Source organism: Mustela erminea, chromosome 8 (assembly GCF_009829155.1).
Source record: "Mustela erminea isolate mMusErm1 chromosome 8, mMusErm1.Pri, whole genome shotgun sequence".
Lineage (NCBI taxonomy): Eukaryota > Metazoa > Chordata > Mammalia > Carnivora > Mustelidae > Mustela > Mustela erminea.
The window spans coordinates 37,366,277-37,392,207 of record NC_045621.1 but is presented as its reverse complement, the minus strand read 5'-3'; the positions used below and the strand labels follow the sequence as shown (position 1 = coordinate 37,392,207).

Here is a 25,931-nt window from a genome sequence, read left to right as displayed (position 1 = left end):
ACACTTTCTATTTTCTGTGTGTGTGTGTGTGTATTTATAATGGTGGTTCTAATAGGTGGGATGCACTAACTCATTGTGGTTTTGATTTGCAATTTATGTTGAGCATCTTTTTGTGTAACCTGTTGGCTAATTTGTATTCTCTTACACATTCCACAAAAAACAACTCAAGATGGATTAAAGACCTAAATGTAAGACCTGAAACTATAACACTCCTAGAAGAAAACATAGGGGAAAACCTTCATAATATTGGTCTTGGCAATGATTTCTTGGCTATGACACCAGAAGTACAGACAACAAAAGCAAAAATAGAGAAGTGGGGTTCTATCAAATTAAAAAGCAATACAGCAAAGGAAGCAATCAACTGAGTAAAAGCCAACTACGGAATGGGAGAAAATGCTTGCAAACTCTCTATTTGATAAGAAGTTAATATCCAAAACTCTTACAAAAAGAAAGGTTTTCTGCTGAACCCAGATCAGGAGTCAGCAAACTTGTCCTCCAAGAGGCCAGCTAATAAGGATTTGGGCTTCGCAGACTATAGAGACTTTGTTGCAACTACTCAGGCTGCCTTTGTAATGGGAACACAGCCATAGACAATGCATAAAGGGATGAATGTGGCTGTGTTTCAATAAAACTTTATTTATAAAACCAGACTGGGATGCATTTGGCCTGTGAGCCAGAGTTTGCTGACCTTTAGTGTAGAGCAGGGTTCTCTGCATCTGGCGCTGTTAGCATTTTAGCTGGATTTTTTTCTTTTTTTGGGGAGGTTGGTCACGGAGGGCTGTCCCATGCCTCCTAGGATGTTTAGTAGGATCCTGACACTAGATAGCAGTGGCAGCCTCCTTCCCCTCCACCCTAGTCGTGACAACCAAAAGCCCCTCCAAGCATTGCCAAATTTGGGGTCAAAATTGTTGTCCATTGAGAAACTCTGATCTAGCTGATCAAAATACTGATGAAGAGTAATAAGAAATATTTCCCTAAAATTACAAAAAGTAGGGGAAGATGGAAGAAATGAAAACCATGGCCTGTTTGTCTCAGGTAGGTCAAGGTCTCAAAGGGGCCGGTGTCACTGCCTCATTTGGGAGAGCAGTTCAAAAACAGCCGGAATGGCAACAGATTTGAAAACTGCTTTGTTAATAATACTATACAGATAGGAGCTTAATCTACTTTTGCGATAGGCATGAGAAACAAAACACTTTAACACATGAGCATGTCCTAATGCAACTTTCTGAGTCTGAGGGTTGGCTATGAGTTGGAAAGCTGGGGGGAAAAAACTAGTAGTTCTAGTTCTCATTTGAGGAAGGGTTTATTTTTTCTGCTTATCTGAATTCAGAACCAACACAGGCAGGGTGATTTTTGAAAGCACTCACGTGTTTCTCATTGTTTGGACAGGCCAGGAAAAAAAAAATGGCTTGGTTTCACTGCAAATTGGCACTAACGCATGTTTTTGAAAGTTAAAAACAGTATAACATTCATGAGTGAATCTCAAAGAATGTTGTCTTCTTGTCCTTCAGCATAAACACCTGTGCTGCAAATGGAATAAAAGTCATCTTTATTGAGAAACTGGTAGTTTCTTTTTCTTCATTGCTCTTATTTTATTTTTAAAGTACAAAATATTATAATTGAGCTAATAGTTCTTTTATTTTTTTAAGATTTCATTTCTTTCTTTGAGAGAGAGAATAGAGGGAGAGGGAGAAGCAGATTTCCTACTGAGCACAGAGCCCGACATGGGGCTCAAACCCAGGACCCTGAGATCATGACCTGAGCTGGAGTCAGCCACTCAACCAACTGAGCCACCCACATGTCCCAAGCGAATCACAATTTTAAATTAAAAAGAATTACTTCACTTTTTTTTAACAATTAAAAAAAATTTATTTGACAGAGAGAGAGATCACAAGTAGAGAGTGGGGAAGCAGGCTCCCTGCTGAGCAGGGAGCCCGATGTGGGGATCAATCCCAGGACCCTGAGATCATGACCTGAGCCAAAGGCAGAGGCTTTAACCTACTGAGCCACCCAAGACCCCAGAATTACCCCATGTTTTATCAGGAGTTTCTATGAAGCCTTTTTAGCTGACTTTCTGCTTAAGAGCAAAGGAAATACATGGATTCCTTTCTCTTTTAATTAAACCATCCTTACTTGCTAGATACCGCTTTCTGATTGGAGGAGGAGTGGTGTACATCCTTGAAAGGAGCTCTTCCTCCCATGCTGTCAGCCCCGCTCTGATTATCCCTGTCTCCTGTGGCCATGCTGATGCACTCAGATCCTGGTCTCTGGGTCACTAGTGTCGTTGGACATGGTGTAGTAATGAGACCATCTGGTGGATAAATGGGATCACTCCTTTTATACTTGGGATCTTACAAAGGCTGATGAGAACGGACTCTTCCCAGCCTTCCCGGAAAGCCACATTGCAACTAGCCCCCAGGGGACCCAGCTCCCTAAGTCCCCTCTGTCCGTGCCCTGCTACCGTTGCCGACCCGGCTGCCTTCCTTGCAAGGCTGGTCCAGCGTGGGTTTAAATGGAACCCTTTGACCGCAGGCCTTTTTCTCTGCCCTTCAGGTTACCACGGCCTCTACTGTGAGGAAGAATATAACGAGTGCCTCTCTGCCCCTTGCCTGAACGCCGCCACCTGCAGGGACCTCGTTAACGGCTATGAGTGCGTGTGTCTGGCTGAATACAAAGGTGAGCCCCGCTTGGCCTTCTTGTGCCCGAGTGGCCTGCATGACGTCATGGATTTCTCAACCCAGATGCATGAACCTCGAATCGGAGCATTACATTATTCACAATAAAAACCAAATGCTGGAGATGGGATGATTTATGGGACCGGAGAGAGCGATCAGCCCGCCCAGGGTTTCCTCCTGATAAGCTGAAAAAATCTCTCTCCTGCCCTTTCCTTCTTCTTGTCTCCTTGCTCTTTTCTCTGTTAAATGTGTGCAAAGCCAATGGTAAGAAGTGAGCCTAAGTGCACCATCAGACACAGATGGGCGGACAGGGCTGTGGAGACCGTGGGGGAGGGACGAGTGCTGTTCTGCGGGGCTCACTGGGCAAAGGGAGGAAGCTGTGCTGTCTGTCAGTGCAGGACGCACGTGAAATCTCACATGTTGGCAGGAAAGTTAATCCTTATTAAATGAGTCAGTTGCAAGGGAAACGTTATTAGCTCATTTGAGTGGACACGTGTCAAAGTCACTCTGGAAAAACAGCCGACATCGACAGTGGTTATAATGTGCAGACCTCGTTCTAAGCCCTTGTGTGCATGAACCCACACAATCGTCCCAATAATCCTGTGAGGTGGCAGTGGTGTCCCTCAGGAGCCCAGCCAGCGTGTCCCTAGTGCCTTTTCTTCTGCTTCCCTTTTGGGCTCAGTGGTGTGGCTCCATTCAAGCCCAGACGCCCTTGGACGGCACCGTGCCAGGAAGTCCTGTTTATCAGCTGCCACACACATTTCTCTGAGCCACAACTTCAGAGCTGGGTTTAGATTTTTGCAATGCCTCCGTGGGCTCTATTTATAGCCATTTCATTGAACCTCTTGCCCCCAGCCCTGCTCACTTGATACCATCCATCTGCCTGGTGACCTGGCCTTGCGGCTGCTGTCCTTTCCCACTGGGTGGACTTACCCTTATTTAGTGGTCTTTTTGGTGGGCCTTGAGGGTGTGTAGGCCACATGGATGAACTTGATCTGGTCTCTCTGGCTGGTAGGGATGAGGTGGGGCCAAGGGTTTGCTTTATGTTCAGGAGATCTGATGCTTCTCTCCGAGTGTGATGCCTGTTGAGAGCCAAGGTCCACCACTTCCACCAGGACAGATGTGCTGGCTTCATTCACATGCATTTCATTCCAGGGTTTTCGGGGTATTGAGAAAGACAGAATCTGCTCAATTCTGGAAAGAAGAATAAAGGAGCAGTGAGTCAGGAGACCTAAGCAGCGCATCCTAATCGTGCCGCTGGCTTCCTACTGAGCCAACAGTAATCTCTGACGCTGACCGGTCTTTATATTGTCTATACAGAGTAAGGGCAGTGATACATACTGACATTTTGAAATTCTTCAATGACAAAATTAGTCATGGATGTGCTTCCAAAGTTAAAAATTCCAAATTCTACTGTTGATGGTACAAATGTCCTATCTTTGAGGCATTGTCCATGCTCTGATCCTAAGCAGTAACAAATACAATTACACACGATGGGCCACAGATACATATGTTGATCCTTCTCTATATGCTCTCAATTCTATCCCTTTTATCTTTCTGGGACTGGCTCTCTGTGAGGGATGATCCAAGAAGGAAAATGACCCCAGAGGATAGCCCGACATTTTGGAGGATTTGGGTTTTCAAGAAAAGAAGGCGGGTGTTGGGAGCTTTTGTGCACAATAGGGTTAGGGGAGAACTGCATCAACGGCTGGCAGGGCTCCAAGGACCCTCAGTTTACGAAGAGGAAGTAGGTGCTGTGAATGTGTTCCATGTGACCTAATGGGCTCTACAGATCTCATAGAGACTGGCTGACCTCTAAAACATTTGGACCGTTGGACTGAACTGGTCCTTTATTTCCTGTATGGCTGAGAGAAAATGGTCTCTCTTCATTCACATGGAGCTCCCTGAGCCTCCCAAACTGGGAGGCCTTCATCCTGCCCCTTAGTAGACAAGGCTACCAGTTGGCCAGCCTGTCTAGCACTGGAGGGGAGTCTCCAAGGGCTTCTGTCTCTGCCTGATGTTGGCAACCTTCACCCTGGCCAGCACGGGGAGTCTGTCCCCGTGCAACTCAGAAAGGGAAAATAACCTAGAAAATAAAAATGAGTTGCAGCAAGCACCACCAACTGCAGCCACTCAGGAGAGGAAGTGAAACAAGTAATGTATATTACTCACACTTGAATCTGGATCTGGAAGAGCCAAAGGAGGAACTATTTCATGATAGAAGTGAAAACATGAGGAAAGGGAAATCCTGACTGACAAGAAAGGAAATGTGGAGAGAAGACCCAGGCGGTCTGTTTCCGTCTAGATGGTGGATGGTCCAGAGGAAGAAAGGACATTTGGAAATAAAACCAGAATCTACTAATTACTAGAAGGAGGAATGTATGAGCTGGAGAAAACTGGAGTTTTCAGATAGAATGAATGGGTTTGCAGGGTGCCGGAGGGATTAATGAAGGAGATGAACACAATTTGAGATTTCCTGGTAAAATTTCCAAATCTAATGATGAAGAGAAATCTTTTTTTTTTCTGTAAGAGTCTTCAGAGGGCGTACAGGTTATATACAAAAGAGAGAATCAAATCTGCACTGACCTGCTTCTCTCTGTAATGAAACTAGCAATAGTGGAGAAAGGTTTCTGGCTGCCCAGTGCAAAGGGTGGGTGGTCAAGGGTCCTTTACGTTTGAGGGCAAAAGAAAGACATTTCGCCCATTTAAGGGTACAGAAAACATAACACTGTGTCCCCTTTCTAAGAGAATTATTTTAAAAGTATTCTCACTCAGTTGGAACTATATCAGAACAAATAAACTAGATAGGGGAAGACAGAGAACAGGAAGGAGAGAGTTGAACAGACTCTTTAAATGCAGGGATAAACCAAAATAGATGATATTAAAGTGCTTGTGGCTGGTAGTTTAATGGGGAAGAAGAATCTTTTGAAGACAATAGATGTACTTGTTTTACCAATTAGTTCTGCTGTATAACAAGTCACTACGAAGTAGCAGTTTGAAATGACACCCTTTTAGTTGCCAACAGTCCCATTGGTCTAGGCATGTCTTTGGGGACTCCCTTCTTGGGCTCCCACAAGGCTGGAATCAAGATGTTGGCTGTACTGAGTTCCCATCTGAAGGTTGAATAGGAAAGGGTCAACCTCTGTGTTCCCTCTGGTTGTTTTACAGAATTCATATCCTTGTGGTTGCAGAAGTCATGGCAACTTGCAGTGAAAAGGAGATGAAAGAGAGCTTGTGCTCTTTCATGTCTCTCACTTCAGCAAAGGAGCCTATACTCGCTGAAGATCTCACCTGATTAGGTCAGGCCCACCTAAGATCAACAAAAAGTGAACTGATTAGGGACCTTAACTGTATCTTCAGAATCACTTAACTTTGGCTCTTGGTCCAAAGCTCACACACAAGAGAAGGGTGTGACTCATTGAGGGTCCACCTAGGATGTCTCCATTATACCCATTCTTCGGAAAAATTGAAATGACTGCATTCGAGTTTGCTATCATTTTAACTAAATCCCTGAGTTGAAGGGAATGGGGAGGGAAGGGTTGGTAGACATACATGCATGTTAAAGATCTCATCCCAGTGGGCAGGTAAAGTGGTCATGTAATCTGGGTATATGTGTAGAGACCTTTAGGTTTAGATTTAAAATAAGTCTTTTTAAGGCAAAGCCTAGCAGCATAAATGGTCGAACTTCTAAAGTAGGAGTTGTGGAGCTGGGGTGGTGGGTGATAGAGGAACTAAGAAAGAGGTGAGGGGGTTAAGTCATGGCCTCCAGTCCAGGGGAAAAGTGATTCACAAGATCCTGTGTCTTTCTCTCCTTGGGGGATGGACATCAGTCCCTCGGAAGCATTTCTCCAAACATATACTTACATAAACTGTGCATAAACTCAGGAAACTAGAGGACAGGTGGGCAGCACCTCTGGGGTTAGAACTTACCTCTGGGGTTAGAACTTAGGTTGGTGGTATGTTGCGGGGAGGGGGTTGGGATTTCAACCTCTTACTATACATACGCATTTTTAAGTGGTATTCTTTACTATTTTATGTTAAAATAGAACTCAGATGAACGTGACTTTCTATAAGAAAAAATGTAATAGGAGCTCAGCAAAGTGTGGCTAAGAACATTTTGAAAACAGAAAGCAAGGAGGGGGAACTTCTGCCAGTGTTTTAGTATTATTTGTTTGTTGTTACTACATTCATGTGTTAGGGGTGTGAGAACGGAGAGCTAACCAAAACTGAATAATTGCCCAGTGTCTGTAATAGTGTCTGACCCTTAAGGAGGAAGTGGTATAAATGGGAAGGAATTGTTGTGTTTTGTTTTTTTCATAAAAGGTATTGGAGAAATTGGTCTGCTATGCAGAAGAAGAAATGTTTTTATGCACTGCACACAGATTGGAAAAAAAACCCTTTTCAATGACTTGCTGTCCTCCTTGACTTACTTCCCCCTCTCTTGCTCTTTATTTTACGAGCAAGGTTCCCTAGATTACTGTAGATACCATCTCAATTTGTAACTTTTTTTTTTAAATATCTTAAATTCTTTTTTTTAAAATTTTATTTATTTATTTGACAGACAGAGATCACAAGTAGGCAGAGAGGTAAGCAGAGAGAGGAGGAAGCAGGCTCCCTGCTGAGCAGAGAGCCCGATGCAGGGCTCGATCCCAGGACCCCGGGATCATGATCTGAGCCGAAGGCAGAGGCTTTAACCCACTGAGCCACCCAGGCGCCCCAATTTGTAACATTTTTATTCTTTTCTTGATCCTGTTCAGTTTGGATCTTTTCCACACTGTCTGGCTAAAATGGGTCTCGCGGTGACCTCACTGAAGACTTTTCAGGGAGATCCTGGAGCCTACCCCTCTAGCTTCTGACTCCCGGTTCCTGGGTGCCTGCTTCCTTGCCCCATTGACTGGCGGCTCCCTCTTGAAACTCACTGTCCTTTAGCTTCCTTCTGCAGCCCCGTCGCTGTCCCCTGACTCTTGTCTCCCTGCCCTCACTGAATCCTTGCCCTCTGGATGCCATGAATGTCACAGGCCCCAAGGGTTTCCTTCTTATCCCCACCCTCTCCCTGCTGCCTCTCCACCTTCATCCAGTCCTGCATCCACCGACTGCAGTGTTGGTCCCGGAACATGCGATCCCTCCCTCCTTGACCTCTCCCAACCTGGCCTCTGTGTTTGCTGTGACATTGATGGTCAACCTTGTAGAAATCCCCTCTGTCTTATGCTAAATCATCGTCTCCTGAAAGGCAGTGACTATGTAGGCTCTTTTCCTGTTAGTTCTCTGCAGTTCTTGCTGTGGTGGCTTGCACAAAGGCAAGTGCTCAACAGCCGTCTTTAGTTGCATTGAAATTGTTGCTTAACACACTAATTAAATAAAGGAAACCAACGTAAATGTTTTCCCAGAAAATTTCTGCTGTATCGTGAAATTGTTAGAAGTGAAGTGCGTGGAAGGACTTAGAGTAACCTCTTTGGACATACCAAAATGCTCATCTGTCCTCCAAAATTAGCTCAGAGCTAGTTCATGGCAAGACTTTCAACACTCTGCTTAGTTTGTGACTTCATAGTGTCAGAAAGTTAAGTTGCCCCATATGCCATTGACTTTTATTTTAGTAGAACAAACTAAATGATCAACAGTATACTCCTTTGGAATTTTTCCTCACCAAAGTTAGAAAATATTTCGGCTTTTAAGTATGAAAATGATGTAACAACAATAATCAATTTTTGGAAAAAAGAAAATTTGAGATAGTTCATAGCTTTATAACAGAATACAAGAGCAGTAAGCATCTCTGTTGTTTCTGTCCTTTTAAATTTCCATGTTTTCATGGTTACAATGGAATATACATACATTTTTTATATTGTTCTGCCCTTGCTTTCCTTTTGTAGTATGTTTCATTTAGATATTGCTAGAAGTCTTACTAATTCTATATTAAATAGCTATGTAATATTCCCACAGGGGAATGTTTATCTGTTCCCTTGTGGCATCTGATGTGAGGCTTTTATAAACAATTTTGAAATGAACATCTTTATGCATATAATTTTTATACTTTCCGAGTTTGGCGGGGTTGGGATTGGGCTTCAGAAACGACATCATTGGGTTATACATTCAATCCCCTTGTACCTAATTGTTCATTTTTTAAAAGTCTACAGAAATTTGTAATTGAAAAGGTGAGAACATCTTGTTTTCCCCAGTTACTTTTTTCTGTGTAACCAGTGAACAAGAATTTTTGGGTGTTTTGTGTACGTAGGCCTTCTCAAATAGTGGGATAGATACCAAAATGGTTAAGTCAGGATTCCTTCCTTTTTTAGGCTAATATTTAGCCAGAGGAGCAGACTGAGGCTGGTGCACACACAAGAAATAATGAGGCCAAGGTCAAGATGTCAATTATAATTTCTGAAATCGTTTAGAAGAGGTTGGCCTCTGTGATGGTTGAAGCACTGGGACATTTTTTGTGGAGGAAATAAGTCTGAATAAAATAAGACGATGTCTTAGAACAAATATTAAATTCAAAGGACACTTAGAGTTAATTTTCTTTATCTGGTTTTATTACCTAAAATAGTGACTTTCAGTTTTCAAAATATCAATCATGACCAAATTGCGACGGCAATGAAGACTTGCCATTGGTGTGCTGCTCTTTGAATTTTCGGTCATTTTAATTCTAAAATTAACTTCTATACAGAGCCCTGTTGGAATAGAGATCTTTTCAGAAACATTGCCTCTCTCTCCCTTAATATGAAAAGTATGAATTTTTATTAGTTTTGACTGAATTACAGTTTATTTTTGCTTGAGACTAAACATAAGTTTCGTAATAGTGCGTGCTATGTCCGCTGCCAATGGGTGATGCATGTGTCGTTCCACAGACTTAATTTGAAGTGTGGACCTGGTTTTCCCTGACAAAATAGGGTGTTTTTGAGGCAGATTTGGAATGGCTTCTCACTCCTCTGGCAGTCCTACCTGTGTGTCAGCCAAAGTACACTGACCATCGGCCCCCCTGAAAGGATGGGATTCTGGTGGTACGTCCAGAATGTCTTCCATGCGTTAGATCATGGCCTCTGCTCTGAAGGCCCTCAGAGATTTGTTGAGGGGTGAGGGGATGAGACGGGAGAACAGATAAGTCATGCTTTAACCCAGTAAACGTCATCATACTGCGAATCTCAGTGCTTTCAGTGCACAATGGTGGAAAAATGGAGCTCTGTCTCCGGAGACTCAGGTTCAGCTCTCTAGAGAAAGAGTATTGGAGTTAGGTTTTGACAGATGGAATGTGCCAGGTGAAGACCAGCCGGGCAGAGGGAAAGGAAGGCATTCAGGTCAGAGGAAATGGACGGCCAGCACAGTGTGGTACTGGCACTCAGGGCCCCTGGGGAAGGGGGGCCTGCGAAGGAGGATTTCGGTGGAGTCTCTTTGGCACATCAGTGGTGTTCATGACTCTCTGATCTCTGTCTTCAAGGTTTCCAGCACATGGTGGTTCAGCTCTTAAGACAAGCTGAGCAATATGACAAGTGTTTCTTATAAAGGGATTAGCAAGGTTTAGAGTATAGAAACCAAGGGCTTGCTGGGACTTTAAGCCCATCTCGCTTCATAGCCATCATGTTTCCATGAAGATGAGATGCCAGGAAACTCTCAATCTCAAGTGACCCAGTATCTTTTAAAAAAGAGAAGTAACAAGGGATAAAATTATTGCCAAAAATTAAAAAAAAAACCCAAAAGATTGAAATTACTAATATCTTGGGTGTTTTCATTGAATCTATCTTACTGAAGTCTTTTAAGGTTGAGATGTTCAAATATTTAGCTTACAATTTGCTTTTCTGCCTCATTTGAAAAACGTGGTCCTCTGCGTGCTATGTGTTCATTGTATTAATATTTTGCAGGCTCGACTGGCTAATGTATTATTAGAAACCCAGTAAAGATCATCCTTGGTCATTCTTTCTTTAGATCGAATGGACATATTTTTAGATGCCAGGCATCTCTGAACTTTGGCTCTAACTGTATTTCCCATTGCATTAGAAAGCATTTTCTGTCACCTGGTTTCCATTGATCAGCCCCGTGGGAGCTTGAAAATATGAGGCTCTTTGCTTTTTGATAAACACTTTGAAGCAGAAAAGGCTGCTTTGCATTTTATTCATTTGATTGAGCCCATGCTACTCGGGAATCAGTGAGAAAACAGATGCTTCTGGGTGAAAAGGCTGTACATAGCCAGGTGAGGAAAAAATGACCGGTTTCATGCACATCTTTACATTTGTTTGATCTTGCATATCGCTTGGATTGCCTGGGTTGGTTAAAGTCAGTGGAAGTCACCAAGGCTCATTCCAGTCACTGGAGACAGGGAGGGAGCTAGGATGGGGCTTCTTGGGTTTGAGGCCCACCGGGCCCCAGGCAATAGGATTGGGCTGGTCGGTGCAGGAAGAAAAGCCAGGCAAGGATCTGGAAGGCACTTTAGGAAAATATCTGGCAGAATATTATTCATGGGTTGGGCATGAGGGGCAAAGGATAAAATGGAATGAAAAGTCATCTATTCCAAATTTGCCAGGCTCAAAGAAGTTGTTAGTATGAACACAGATAGGCAGTTCTGTTTCTCCTTCCTCTTACACTGTTTTGTCTTTCGTGAGCCCAATTCTGAAGACACTGGAAAAAAAAAAAAACGATAGACAAAAATCTCGAGAGTAATTTCAGTGACTAAGTGATGAGTCACTGGGTGTGGCAGTCCTTTGCACAATATGAGCTCAGTGATGAAGTGGAGAGCAAATTGAGTAAATACCATCCTGTTCCTATTTGCTTTCTGCTTATTTGTCGCGAGCCTGTCAGGAAGGGCAAACACATCATTCTCTACATTCTTATATGGAATATAATGTAATCTCTCTTCCCCTCCAAAGGGCAAGGGATGAGGGAGAGAGAGATTAATCCATTCATCGATCTTGGCCTTCTGGTGAGACAACAGCAGAAATCTTACCTTTCAAATAGCGTTGAATTTTTAAAGTTTTTAATAAAATTATAAAGCACTAATGACTCACTGAAAAGAAAAATTCCACCAATATAGAAATCCCTGATGTGAAAGACAAAATAATTCAGTCCTTCAGTCCTACTTTCGCATCCACACATCAACTTTTTTTTACACCCATGGGAAACTGCTTTTGCTGTAAATATTTTTAAGATGTCTGCTTTTTTGTCAAATGGGTGCTCTGAGCTCTGTGGAATTTTGTATGTTTCCAAGGCCAGTCTGAGCTCACTCTTGCAGACTAGTTAGCAAGGACAGGCTCAGATTCGGATCACTGGTGGTTTCAAAATCCTAGCTTGGGGAGTAAGGCTATTTGTCTTCTAGCATTGTTGCCAGGATCCAGTGAAATGCAAAACCCGGTGCGGGGACAGAGCCAGTGGACAGCAGAGGTGATCTTTGGTACGTGGTAATTGGGTTTAGTCTTTTAAAATAAAGTCCAAGGACCCCAGGGCTCCCTTTCTGTTCTGTAGTTCCCCAAAGTAGAACCAGAGTTCATTTCAATATCTGACTCCACATCTTCCTCATCACGAGGCTGTTTATTAATTATATCAATATCTTATAAAGGATGTCTGGCTCTTCTTTTTCTTTTGGAGACTTATAAAACATTCTGGTAAATGTTGTCTTTCAGGGCTCTAACTTGCTGTTTCCCAGACTTTGATACAGAGAAAGTACAGATGCATGACGACGGTGGGACCTCAAGGCAGAGAATGGATTTGTTGTGTCCTCATGGGCGAGTCTTCACGATGGTCAAGAGTGGGCACATGGGTGTGCATGCTTACACACATGCACACCCATGTGCACACACACACGTGGGCCTCTGGGAATCTGCCTTCATGGAATTCTGGGCTATTCCAACGCTTTGCTTTTAAAGGCCACGGGGGCTAGAGATCCCTTAATGAGTGACCCCTTGTGTGTCTGTCTCTCCACAGGAATACACTGTGAGTTGTACAAGGACCCCTGCGCTAACGTCAGCTGTCTGAACGGAGGCACCTGTGACAGTGAGGGTCTAAATGGCACCTGTGTCTGTGCACCCGGGTTTACAGGCAAGTGATCCGGGAACTGAGTTTTAAATCTATCCCCAAATCCCAAAGGTGGCAGCTGTTAAAAACAACAACAACAACAACAAAAAACCCAAAAACCAAAAACCAACTGAGAAATCTCCATGCATATATTATCGCAAAATATGAATACCTTTGCAAAATGCAACTAGGCATTGCTTGGACAAAGATCTATCTTAAAACAATTGGCTGTGTTGTCATTAAATGAGGTTCTTCTGAATGCAGCGTCTGGCACGGAAGGCTTGCTGACATTGCCATTGCTGTACGTTTCCAGAGCCGTAGCTGGGAAACATGAGAAATGAGCCATTACACCAACAGCTGAGAAAGTTCAAGTGTTCATGGACGAAGGGGAAAGGAAGGATCGAATGCGTCTTTTCTAGAAATTGCGTTTGGTGACCGCATTTATTTTTACTGAAAGATGCAACAGTGGCGGGAATAAGGGGAGGTGGCGGTGGTGGTCGTGGGCAGTGAGAGGCACAAACTTCAGCTACGGTGTTGATTGTTAGTGAAGTACAGATGCTCGAGGTGTAGAGAATAGGTAGAGAAAAGGTCCGAGAGCGAAGGAGATTGGGAGGGCAGGGGACAGGGCTGGGTGCTGGAGAAACGTTGGTGGCTGAGCTCCGAGAGGGAGGAGTCATTTCTAGACTACGGATCCTTCTAAATCACCGCCTACCCTATGGGCTTCAGGGAGGCCTTGAATCCCTGAAATTGGATTTCAGTGAAACATCTCATGTATGGGCATCTGTTGAGAGGAGGCTCACATTTTCCTCACAGTCCCAGAAGGAACTCTGAACTACTGGAGTAGAGAAGGCTCCATCCTTTGCTTTCACATCAGAACCCAAGAATTCTGGAATGGAGAGTGTAGGACAAATCTAGGTATCCAGAGGTTGCTAAACCAACAAAAACATCCAGGTCACTCTGGTTTGCAAGTTGGGAAAGGTTGACATATGAAGTGCCCACAGAACAAGGTGGGGTCTTCAGCTGCAGGAAAGCCTGTGTTAGCTCGGCCTGGAGAGCAGCTCGGGGCGCTCGCCTCTCTTCAGCTGAGCAGCACGGCCTGGGGGGTTTCATAGAGCACGGTCTCCTGGTCCATCCCTGGGGACCCTCTTTTGTGCCTCTGGAGAAGATGCCAGTGGTCAAGATGTGGGAGAAGCGACTTCTGATCTTCCTTCTATTTATCTGTGTCACATCCTGTGTTTTCCTTTTAGGTTTTCCTGAGACTGAGAAGTGGGCTCATTCCAGAAAATGATTCGCAGATGGTTTTGTTTTGCTGACTGGTTTATAAACACACACAGACATTTATACTCATCAATGGATGCAAAAATAATATTGGGGAAGCATTCTGGGTCTTTTTTTCCTCAGACATTTTTATCTCACAAATCATAAAAAGCTTGGGGAGAAGATTAGAAGATATATGGCTATAGGAAGAAACTCGACAGCTTGGAGTTAGCCATTCATATCTTGATACATATATCCAGAGATCTTCCTGAAGGTCCGTGTGTATGGCATAGAGCATTTAGTATATATGCATTTATATTTGGATAAAAGAGAATCATATTTATCCTACTATATTGTAACCTACTTCTCACTTAAAAATACATGTATATCATAAATGTGGTTCCACCTGAAGAAATAGCCTTCTGTTTTACCATTTTTGCTGGCTGCCCTATAGCTCATTCTATAAAAATTTTTTTTTTTTTAACACATCGCCCATTTAACTTTTTGGGGGTTGAGAACTTTTCCCTATTATAAACAACATTGATATGAGTATTCTCGGATGTACATCTTTGTGGAATTGTCTGATTATTTCTTTGAGCTAATTTCCTGGAGTCTCAGGGTCCAGGAAAATATGTACATATTTCCATACTGCTCTTGAGAAAGAACACTGTATCAAATTCACTTCTACCAAGAGTATACAGGGACCTCTATTCTCCTAACTTCATACAGATGCTGAGAATTGTCATTCTGGTGGCCAAAAACACCCTTTAAGCATTTTCTTTTTCTTTTTTTTTTTTAAAGATTTTATTTATTTATTTGACAGACAGAGATCACAAGTAGGCAGAGAGGCAGGCAGAGAGAGGAGGAAGCAGGCTCCCTGCAGAGCAGAAAGCCCGATGTGGGGCTCGATCCCAGAACCCTGGGATCATGACCTGAGCTGAAGGCAGAGGCTTAACCCACTGAGCCACCCAGGCGCCCCACCTTTAAGCATTTTCATTTGTAGGTCTCTGATTCATAATAAGATTGTATACTTTCAAAATATATGCATGGTCATTTGTGTCTCTTCTCTTGTAAACTCCATATTCATATCCTTTCTTTGCTTTTCTACCATTTATGTTAACCAACCCTCCTACCTTCCTTTCTTTCTTTTACTTTAAATTTTTATTTTAATTCCAGTTAGCTAACACTTAGGTTAATCTTTATTCTTGACTTGAAAAAGCCCTTTTTAATAAGCATATGACATTTTATATTCCATAGGTTACAAATATTTTTCTATTGCCATTTGCCTTTTAAATGTATAAGATGTTTTATTTTCCTATATTATATTTTATTTTTGTATTATTAAATCTTGATATTTTCTTTTGCTTCCTTTTCTTGTGGTTTCATGCTAGAAAGACCCCTCACATCAAGATTTTATAAACACTCTCCTATATTATCCTAATAACATGAGTTAATTTTTGTGCATACAAATCTTTAATCCATTTGAAATTTATCTTGGTATCTTATGGGAGATAAAATGCAATCTTTTCTCTAGAATACTTACCAAATCTCCAATTTCCTAATCTATATTCGCTCTTAGATATCCCTCAAAGATACATTGAGCTATAGAATTTCTTCTCCCTTCCATTTTTTAAAAGATTTATTCATTTATTTTAGAGAGCAAGAGAGAGGGTGAGGAGGGTCAGAGGGAGAGGGAAAAAATCTCAAGCAGACTCCCTGATGAGCCCAGAGCACTCCTTGGGGCTTGATCCCAGGACCCTGAGATCATGGCCTGAGCTGGAACTAAGAGTGGGATACTCAACTGACTAAGCCAGCCAGGTGTCTCCCCCCCCCCCCACTCCCTTTCTTCTTGCGGGTTTGCTAGCTCAATAAATGGTATTACCAGCATCTTGGGTTTTTCTGGGCAGAAACCAGGAGCTCATGTTGTCCTTTCGTCTTCTTCTTCCTTACCTGCATCCAACCACCAAAGAATCCTAGAACCTCTTAGACCCTCTCACTTCCTGGAACCAACACCGGGCTGCCTTCCTCTTCTGCCCACATTAGTGCAGCCCCTCTAACTGGTCTCCCCACACCCCTTTGCCTTCATCCCTAATGCACTCCCCACACTGTGGAGACCTTATGAACTGATCTCTAATCCTGTTGCTTCCTACTTAAATGTTGCTTATTGACATTCATTGTTTTTAAGAAAAAGATCAAAGCCCTTAGTGTGGTTGTCCAGACCCTAGTGGTCTGGCCCTATCCAGCATTTCCAGTCTTGCCCTGGCTGGTTCCTGAACACCCCGAGTCAGGATCTTCTCAGTAGTGTCCTTCCCTCCAGGACAAGGATAAGTGTCCTTGCCTCCTGGTCCCCTCTGCTCCCCCTCCCTGCCCCCAGGCATCTCTCCGTGGTACTCACCTTGATCAGAGGGAGCGGCCGGACTCCTCCGTGAAGCGGGTTCTGAACTCACTCTAAACTGGTCTTTGAAAACAAAAAATGTCTATTTCCCTTCAGCCCTGGTGACTGTTCTGGCTGCAGAGGACCACAGAACAGTTCCCAAAGTTGTTTGGAGAGCTGTGCTGTTAATATCCTTTACAGAACACTGGTCCCATGAGATGCTTCTTGGAAAAAGCATCTGTGGCTGAATGAATTTGGGACATGATACCATGTGGATATTCATAAAGGATGTCTGGGAACTACAGGCTCTGAGAGGTCGTACAGTAAGGAATTTAATTTGCCTTTGTTTTATTTTCCAAATATTTTTGATCATAGAACCTTTCTTCCCCTTTAAGAAGAACCTAGAGTATCTTGAGAGTTAACATGCATGGAAGAGTCTGGTGGTAAAATACTCCCTTCCACCACGTCAGGAGTGATGCTGCCTATCCTCTTTGAATTGCTACCCTGGCACCAAATATCTTTATTTTAACTGAGAGTTGGCAAAACTGACTCTTGTTCCACTATTAAGTACTCAAAGCCCCCTAATTGACTAAGTGGAGTGAATTAGACCAATCATTGTTACATAATTAGACACTCAATCCAACGGCACATTTACTTTATGAGATTGGCTTTTTCAGCTTCGGTTTATTTTGCTCTTCTTCCAGGGTGTTTAGGGGAGACGTTAGATTATTGATTTGAGGCTCTTCCTTATTTCTCATGTGTATAATTTGGGGCCATAAATTCACCCTTCAACACTTCTTTGGCTGTGGGGGCACCTGGGTGGCTCTTGATTTTGGCTCAAGTGATGATCTTAGGGTCCTGGGATCGAGCCCCATCTCAGCTTCTGCATTCATCATGGAACCCGCTTGGGATTCTCTCTCACTCTCTCTCTCTCTAAAGTAAATAAATAAAATCTTAAAGAAAAATATTATTTGGCTCTGTCCCACAGATTTTATGTCATATTTTCATTTTCATTCAATTTTGTTTAGGTCCCTTTAGATTTTCTCTTTGATCTATGGAGTATTTGTAAGTGTATTATATAGCTGGGCCTTGTGTTTTTTTTTTCCCCCATGGACTTTTGGGCACTCCTGAGTTGCTGGCTTCTCCAACATCTGGTCTGGAACATAAGAAGCCAGAAGAAAACTCAGGAGTTCACCGCCACGTTGTTTCGTGGGTCCCGAGTTTCCCTGCCAGTCTGTCTCTTCCTGACCTCTCAGAGTCTTCTCATGTTTGTTTTGTTTTGTTTTCTTTTTTAAAGATTTTATTTATTTATTTGATAGAAAGATAGAAAGCACAAGTAGGCAGAGTGGCAGGGAGAGGGAGAAGCAGGTTCCCCCCTGAGCACTGAACCCAATGGTGTGGTTCTATCCCAGGACCCTGGAATCAAGACCTGAGCCAAAGGCAGAGGCTTTAACCCACTGAGCCACCCAGGCGCCCCTCATGTTTGTTTTCTGTATAAGGTCGAGAGTTTTTGCTTGTTGGAAGAGTAGGAAAAATATTTCTGTCTCACAGTTTTGGAAGCAGAAATCTCATTCTGGCTGCTTTTAGGATTTTTCCTTGATTACTGACTTTTTTTTTTTTTTAAGATTTTATTTATTTATTTGACAGAGAGAGATCACAAGTAGGCAGAGAGGCAGGCAGAGAGGCAGGCAGAGAGAGAGGAGGAAGCAGGCTCCCCGCTGAGCAGAGAGCCCGATGTGGGACTCGATCCCAGGACCCTGAGATCATGACCTGAGCCGAAGGCAGTGGCTTAACCCACTGAGCCACCCAGGCGCCCTGATTACTGACTTTTAACATATTAATCACAATGTTCCTTGCTGTGATTTTGTTGGTGTTTATCCTGCTTGGGATTTGGTGTAATTCTTGGATCTGTGGTTTTATAATTTCATCAGATTTGGAAAATTTTTACCCATTATTCCACCAAATATTATTTTATGCCCTACTTCCCTTTCCTGGGACTCTAATTACATCTGTTAGACTACTTAAAATTGTACAACAGGTCACTGAGTTTCTACTGAGTGTAAAATAAAATTTTTTTCCCTGAGACTCAGTGTATTTAGCTCCTATTACTGTTGTCAAGTTTACTAATTTACTCTGCAGAATCTAGTCTGCTGTGAAAGTCATCCAGCATTGTCTTTAATTTCAGATACTGTATTTTTCACATCTCGATGTTCCATTGGTTCTTTTCTATATCTTTCATTTCTATCCTCATTTTGTTCATGGTTTCCTTCACATTTTGAGCAAATTCCTTCTTTACTCAACATCATCCATGATTTCTGAACTTGTGTCTTTGGACTGATACTTCTTTCGGTTATGGATTACATATTCCTCTTTCTTTGCCCAGCTAACAGGCCTTGTGTGGATGGATGGATGGTCCTTGGGAGTTATGGAGTGTTTGGGTTTTTTGTGTTTCTTTTTTTAAGTGCTGGCCTTCCCACCTTCTCCTTTGCTCCCCCCAGCAGGTATGTAAGTTACTTGCTGGCATAAGTGATCCTTTCAAGGTTTGTTTTTCTATTTGGGGGAAATGGGTCGCCTTTCCTCTAGGATAGAGATGCCCTAGGGCTGAGGTGCTGCTTTTTTCCACTGAAGCGCTGGGTGACTAATGAAATATCTGTTTTTTGACTTGGGAGACTTTGAACACAGGCCTCTAAGAGCTTAGGGAACTGCTCATGCATCACGGTGTGTGCCAAGGCTATGGAGTTCCAGTGTACTCACACACAGAATTCAGCAACAAACTCAAGGGGATGCAGGACATCTCTAATGCTCTTTTTCTGACTGGCTCTATCTTCTTTGGGACGCTGTCCCACACATTGCAGCTACCTCGTCTCCCACAAAGTCCAGTTGTCCTTGGTTCAGGGAAACACTGTGTTCTCAGTCGGCTGCAGACAGGAAGCCAGGACGATCACGGTACTCAGCTGTTCTGTTTTCCTTCTCTTGGGTGCACTGCCTGTTGCCTAATGTCTTAAAAGTGTTTTTCTTTAAATATATATTTCATCTGCTTTACTGTGGTAGGCCAAGAGAGAGCTTTCTGTCACTCCATCACAGCGGAAGAAGTTCCAGATAATTTTTAGCATTCATTTCATCTGGAGTAAAGTATCTGGAAGCAGGAAGGAGATATAGTTAATGTATCCATTCCCGTACCTGGCACACAGTAGCTCTATATTTAATTCTCGGTATTCTGATTATGATGATTTTCATTGATATCATTTATTGTAGGCTGTATTAATCAAAGGGTTTACTCACAGCCGTGACTTTTTAGTTTTTTTTTCACTTTAATGGATCTGAGTAAAGCATACAGAATTAAAGAGCACATGTGTAAATTTGCATAAACACTATCAAATTTTGATGCCTACTCTACACACTGCTTCTTAGAAAGTAGTAGATTGAAAAGCAATTGTAAAAGATTTAAAGCTCAGACTCCGATTTCCAGCCTTAGTCAAGTAGAAATTTCATTATGTATTCTCTTTATAAATGTTACTCAAGCACAACAGTGATTTAAAAGTAATTGATTTTTTTCCCCAACTCAAATTAAAAAGAAAGTAAGCGAGTCAACAAAAAAGTCATCTGGCTCAAGCCAGCAAAAGCATAAAGATTTATTAAGTCAACTCTGAGTAAGGCAAGGTGATATAATACACCAAGAACTCTTCTAAAATAAGCCAGAATGCATATTGATTGAGTGGAATGGTAGGGTGCACAGAAAAATGTAATACTCATACTATGGGGAACTTGAAATGAATTTACATACAAATGAATATACATATGACAGAGTCACTCTCCATGGTTTATAATAAATCTTCAAATACCTTGTGTAAGACTGATGTCAGAAAGCATGATCTCTGTAAGGCAGAGAAGAGCGGTCATGTTTGGGAGTCTTTTGGTTGAAAATTTGCCTCACGAGTCACCCCATCCATATCCCTATGCCATGCACCATGCGTCTCCCCAGGGGTTGGCCAGAGCACCTGTGCTGTGGAAGTAGCTGCTGGCTGTTTGCATCCCAGACTGGCATGGAGTTTGTGTCATTAACTGGTGTCATTTAATCCATCCCCAGTGTGGCCTTAAGAGCCCAGTGATGAAGAAATCCAGACAAGGATAGTCTTGGGACTCTCTCTGGTACCCCAGCCCTTTGGATCCTAGGTTTTAGATATTTCATCCATACCATTCCATTTCCCCCATCATTCTCTATCTCTGTCAAATCCTTCCAGTTTGGGGTTGGGGGGCGCCTAGGAGGAGACTAACTTACAGACTGCGGACTTCTCCCAACTACATTAGCGCACCTTGGAGATCCAAGAACCAGTACATGCATTAGGGTTAGTCTGGACCCTGGGTTGGGCATTAACCTCGCTGGTCCAAAAAGCTCTGGACCAGAGCAGGAACAGATGGGCTGGACTAGCTCTAGGACTGCCCGGAATTTAGGGGATCAGAAGGGTTTGACGCTGACATTGGACTTGTGGAGCAGAGGGGAGCTTTTGAGTTTTGCCAGGAAGTGGAGTCACGGAAAAGTCAGGCTGTTTCTGCAGCTGTGGCTACAAAAGTAACAGAGCATCTTCTTGAAGAAAGTGCAGTTTTCAGATGCCCAGCTCAAGACAGCGATTGCCTAATAAATACTTCAATTAAGCTTGTCTTCCCAAATGGTTGGAAAATAGTACTGGTGTATATATATTTGTCAAGGCTTTTGACTTAGTCCTTTTCATGTTTCTCAGCACGTTCTTGTTTATATGTCTCCTCAACCAGTCTGCCACGGAATGCCGACTGTAATTGGTTAGTCTGTGCCCTTTCACGCTCAAAGCGATCACCCCATTAATAGCAAGACAACCTTCGGAATAGGTTAGTGAGAGGCAATCAATTTCATGTCTTTCCCATTGATGTAAATGACTATATTTATTGTGGGAAACACTCACTTAGACACTACTGAATTACAATCAACCTAGGAGAGCCTCAAAGTAGTAAATGTTTTATTCGACAGATTTCACTTAGTTAAAAATAAAATAGTCAGATGCCAGGTAAGAAACAAGCGTGAAATGAAACAGACACGAAATATATCAGCGTGAGATTCCTGCTCTAAAATGGGCTGGGAGTGACATATGGTGGTTTTATAAATGTGAGGTAAACCACGAGCAGAGAGGAAAGTACTTTAATACTAATTAAGTAAGCCTAGAAGTGACTCTTCACATGTACACGGAAACATTGCCTTTGAAAACTGACAAAATACTTGATTTTGCTCCTTGGCTTTAGTCAAGGATTATAGCAGTGCTGGGGAGGGGGGGTTGGTTTGCTCTCTTTTTTGAGTATCACTTTTTACATGTCTCTAAGCAAACAGATATATTTTTAAAGTTTCTTTCTCTCATTTTTCAAACTCTTAAGAGAGATTGCCTCAATTTGAAGTGTCCTGGTCCATTCATTTGATGAGACGCCTTGCGGTTCGAGACACATACCCATCTTGTATTGACTCGTAGTATGGCTTAAACTCGGTCTCTCTGATGGGGGCAGAGGTGCCCTAGAATGTTGGTTCTAGATAAGGTCAAGAGCTCCATTTTTTCATCATGGGGGAGAGACAGGCTGGAGTGAACGTGAGCTTCCCTGGGGCCATGATTTCCCAGGGGAAGCTGAGTCAGGGCTGGGCTAACCCTGGATCTCAGAACTGTCTTTTCTTTGCGGGGTGGGGGGATGAGGGGGCGCCGATGCTTTTCCTTTGCATTTCCATCTTTCCCAGAAACATAGCCAGGCATTTGGAAAATGAAGTAAATGTTCATAATTGACTCTGGCTAGGCATACAGCTGTGCCCTAGAACTATCCAGAAAATAGTCAAATATCCAGGCTCACACACTCAAACACTTGGCCACAAAAAAATATCACAAATTGTGAGTCTTTGGCTTTCTGGCGTTTCAGAAAAATAAATAAGAAGGTTTAGCAGATGACATTCAAAATAAAATAGAGTTAAAAAAAAAAATCAGGAACCCCAGTTCGCTTTTCCCATCAACCTCAAAAGGTTTATTCAGACATAAGAATCAGCCTCAGTTAACTATTTGACTTGACTAAAGGAGATTGTTTTGATGAGTGCCTTTTTTTTTTTTTTTCTTTTTTTAGTTTGCTTAGGCAAAAGGTCCCTTGTCTGGCATTTTGGGGAGAGTGTCACACTCTATGTACACAGCCAACTGGGCTCCATTGCTAGAGACCATCACCCTGGCTTCAGATCGCCGCTTGGCCGGAGCAGTGATGGGTGACAGTGCCGCCGGGGCAGGCAGCTGTCATCACCGTGTTTCTTTATCTCTCTAGGTGACGAGTGTGACATCGACATAAATGAATGTGACAGTAACCCCTGCCATCACGCCGGCACCTGCCTGGACCAGCCCAATGGTTACACCTGCCACTGCCCCCACGGCTGGGTGGGTGCAAACTGCGAGATCCGTAAGTATTTTTGCTGGTATTTAACCTCGCATACTCATTCAACGAGAAGAGGATGCTGAGCATACCCAGGTGGCCCCTGTCAGCAACAGATGGGCGGTGAGCCAGAGAGCTAACCTGAGTCACCCGTGCCCCCGCGAGTCCCAGAGGAGTACCTTTGCTTGTTGTTCTGTGCCCTTCCCCCTCCTTCCTGAGTCTGAATCCAGCCTTTCTGCTGGGATGGGAATGTGCAGATGTCATCCAGAGTTCACGGCTCCTAAGACAGCCAAAAATGTGCCGAACAGAGGAGCATTAGAATCGTATCACAAAAAAGAGTCTTTGTGTTAAAAACATGCAAAAACACACAGAATAGAAACTCGCTCTGCATTTATGTCTTCAAGCATCTTCAAACGTGTTAGGTTCCATCCATTGCCTGGAGAACAGTCCAGCTAGGATGAGGGTAAAAGGAAATCGGAAAAATGTTTCAAGCTGCGGAGAGTGAAGATTCTCTCTTAAAGATAAGCCCACCGAAGCTTGAAAATGTCATAATCAAGATTTCATGTATTAAATGAATGGATCTGAGGAGATGGAGGGGGATCTATAGGATGGAGGGAACATGAGAAGCTCTGTGGAGTTCGGTTTTCCAGCTATTTGCGAAACTGAAAAATTCAACCCCGGAAGGGGTTTTCTTCTCACTGAAATTCATCAGGGCTGTGAATCTTCCATTAGGTCCCCGTCCTGGCCTCTCTCGGCACCCCCGCCCTTTTCTTCTGGTAGAGATGGCTCTCTGCTCTGCGAGTTTGGGAGGAGGCAAAAACATATGCATACCCCCATCTGTCTGTCCATCTGTCTCCTTCTGGAGCTGGCCTGCTGTGGCCTCGCCTCTGTTCTGTGTTTCAAGAACGACCTCCCGTGGGTGGTCCAGTAGCACCTACTTGGGCCTGTCTCCTTCCCAGTATGGGCCTGAGGTAGGGGCCACATTCTCCAAAACCAGTTTGACCAGTAACGCTCTCTGGGCTCCTCCCTGCTTACTCTTTGTCTCAGAGCTTCAGAGGGGAAGAAAGTCATTGTTTTCTGGTCTCCCCATCATTGACTTTCCTAAGCACCCCTGGAAAGAGTGGTCGTAGGACCAAATGGCTTTGCTGAAGATGGGTGGGAAGTCCTGTCTTGTTGAAGAAGGACACAGAAAGGGATTCTATGGTCAGAAGGCCAATGGCTACAAGCGGGTATAGGATGTTAAGTCCAGTTGGGTGGAATCTGTTGTTGGAAAGCATCCCAGACTTGGTTCAGCAGGACTGTGGTTCTTTCCCTGGCAGGACACTCATTGTGTGGCTGCATTGAATTATGCCATGCCTCAGTTTGTTTACCCATAAAATGGGACCAGTTTTCATTCTGAAATTTGGCAATGCTGTTGGAAATGATAAAGATTGTGCCTTGGGGCAGAGAATACCTATTTATAACTTTTAAATCTTAATTATGAAAATAAATGGATAGGAGGGTATGGATAAAAAGTCAGGAACACACAAGACGCCCTTAAAAAGGTTTTTTTGTTTGTTTTTTAAAGATTTTATTTATTTATTTGACAGAGAGAGATCACAAGTAGGCAGAGAGGCAGGCAGAGAGAGAGGAGGAAGCAGGTTCCCTGCTGAGCAGAGAGCCCCATGCAGGACTCGATCCCAGGACCCTGAGATCATGACCTGAGCCGAAGGCAGTGGCTTAACCCACTGAGCCACCAAGGCACCCCCTTAAAAAGTTTTTAAGCAAGGCAACATAATTATAAAAAACTGAAATTTTATTTCTCCAATGATGATGATATAGGCAAAAGATACACAAAGATGGAATAACTGAAAGGGTAAAAGTTGGCTTCAAATTCTAGCTCCATCATGTGACCTGGACAAAGAAAATGTACCTCTTGGGGCCTTGTCATTCTCACTTATAAGATGGTGATGGGAAGATGCTGTGAGGCGAATATGTGCAGACTTCTGCTATGCAGTAGGCACTAAATAAATGCAATTTGCTGTGGCTCATATACCATGAGCTCCACCTTGGAAGGACCAATCTTTGACAGCTGTCTTTTTAGATGATGCATCTTCAGGGTTGTGGGCCACACTGAGTGGCCAGGTGTGAAGGGGCCCATCACACATCTTCGTCCACACGAGGGCTCTCTGTTTGCCCAGAATAGCACTTTCCATTTGGTGATCTCAGTTGCACCTCTCCATTAGACCAAAGGTGCTAAAATCAAGAGTCTCATGCTCTACCGACTGAGCTAGCCGGGCAGTTAAAGGTGCTAAAATCAACGTCATCACAGATTAAGCTCTGCGAGGTCTGGGTGTTGGATGCTTCCACCCTTGACCTGAGTGTAAGAATGGAGAATGTGCAGCTGAGGTCTGCCATGACATGTAATGACATGTAACTGCAACTGGTGGCCAGCATCTAGAGAACTGGATCTGAATCAAATGGGATTGACCCAACGACCAGGAGAGGAGAGTGCCTGGGTGGTGCAAGGTCAGGTGGGTAGATCCCAGTGGGAAGGCTCCGACGTGCACAGAGAAGAGGGAGAACTGTAACCCACATAGCTACATAGCACAGATGCCTTCAGAGTTGTCAAAACAGTGGTAAAGTAACCTCTGATCAGTCTGACCTCTTCCTCCAGAGGCCACATTGGCCCCCTCTCTTGCGTAGTCTGTTTCAGCCAAAACATTGTCCTGTTTTCTCTTCTGTGGACAGGTCAAGTTTGTTCCTGCCTTCAGGGCTTTTGCCTGTGCACTGCCCTGTGTCTGGAGTTTTTAGATTTTAGCACAGCTGTCCCCTCTGCACATTGACTAACCCAATAGTGAATGTTTCCTAGAAATTTGCCCTTTTAGAGGCAAACTGTTCCTGATCGGTAATAAGGAGCAAAAATCTAGCCGACCATATAGATTTACCAAAGCCACCCAGAAAATTGATCCAGAACTATCTAAAAGGATCATTTAAATAGCTCTAGTGTTTCATCATTACTCTGAAACAAATGCAAACCCCAAGTCCTGGAAAGTAACAAAACAGCCAGGGAGAATTTTCATGATCTGCCATCCATTCTTACCAACTTGGGACTGACAACAATTTTGTTTTGGGGTTTCAATAAAAATTTTACCTTCCTAGAGTCAAGATCTAACACAATTCCTATATATGTTTCTGTAGTGCTGTTTTGTATCGTCTGTGTAGGAGCTGTGAGG

General features: G+C 43.3%; 1 protein-coding gene across 1 annotated transcript in view; it reads left to right on the top strand.

Annotated features, from left to right (window-relative positions):
• Window positions 1-25,931, top strand: part of DNER (delta/notch like EGF repeat containing) — a 315,286-nt gene that overhangs the window by 275,707 nt on the left and 13,648 nt on the right. Inside the window, exons 9-11 of the mRNA XM_032355065.1 lie at window positions 2,554-2,676; window positions 12,579-12,692; window positions 22,612-22,743. Coding sequence (XP_032210956.1) covers window positions 2,554-2,676; window positions 12,579-12,692; window positions 22,612-22,743 — 369 coding nt within the window. The remainder of the gene's footprint in view (window positions 1-2,553; window positions 2,677-12,578; window positions 12,693-22,611; window positions 22,744-25,931) is intronic.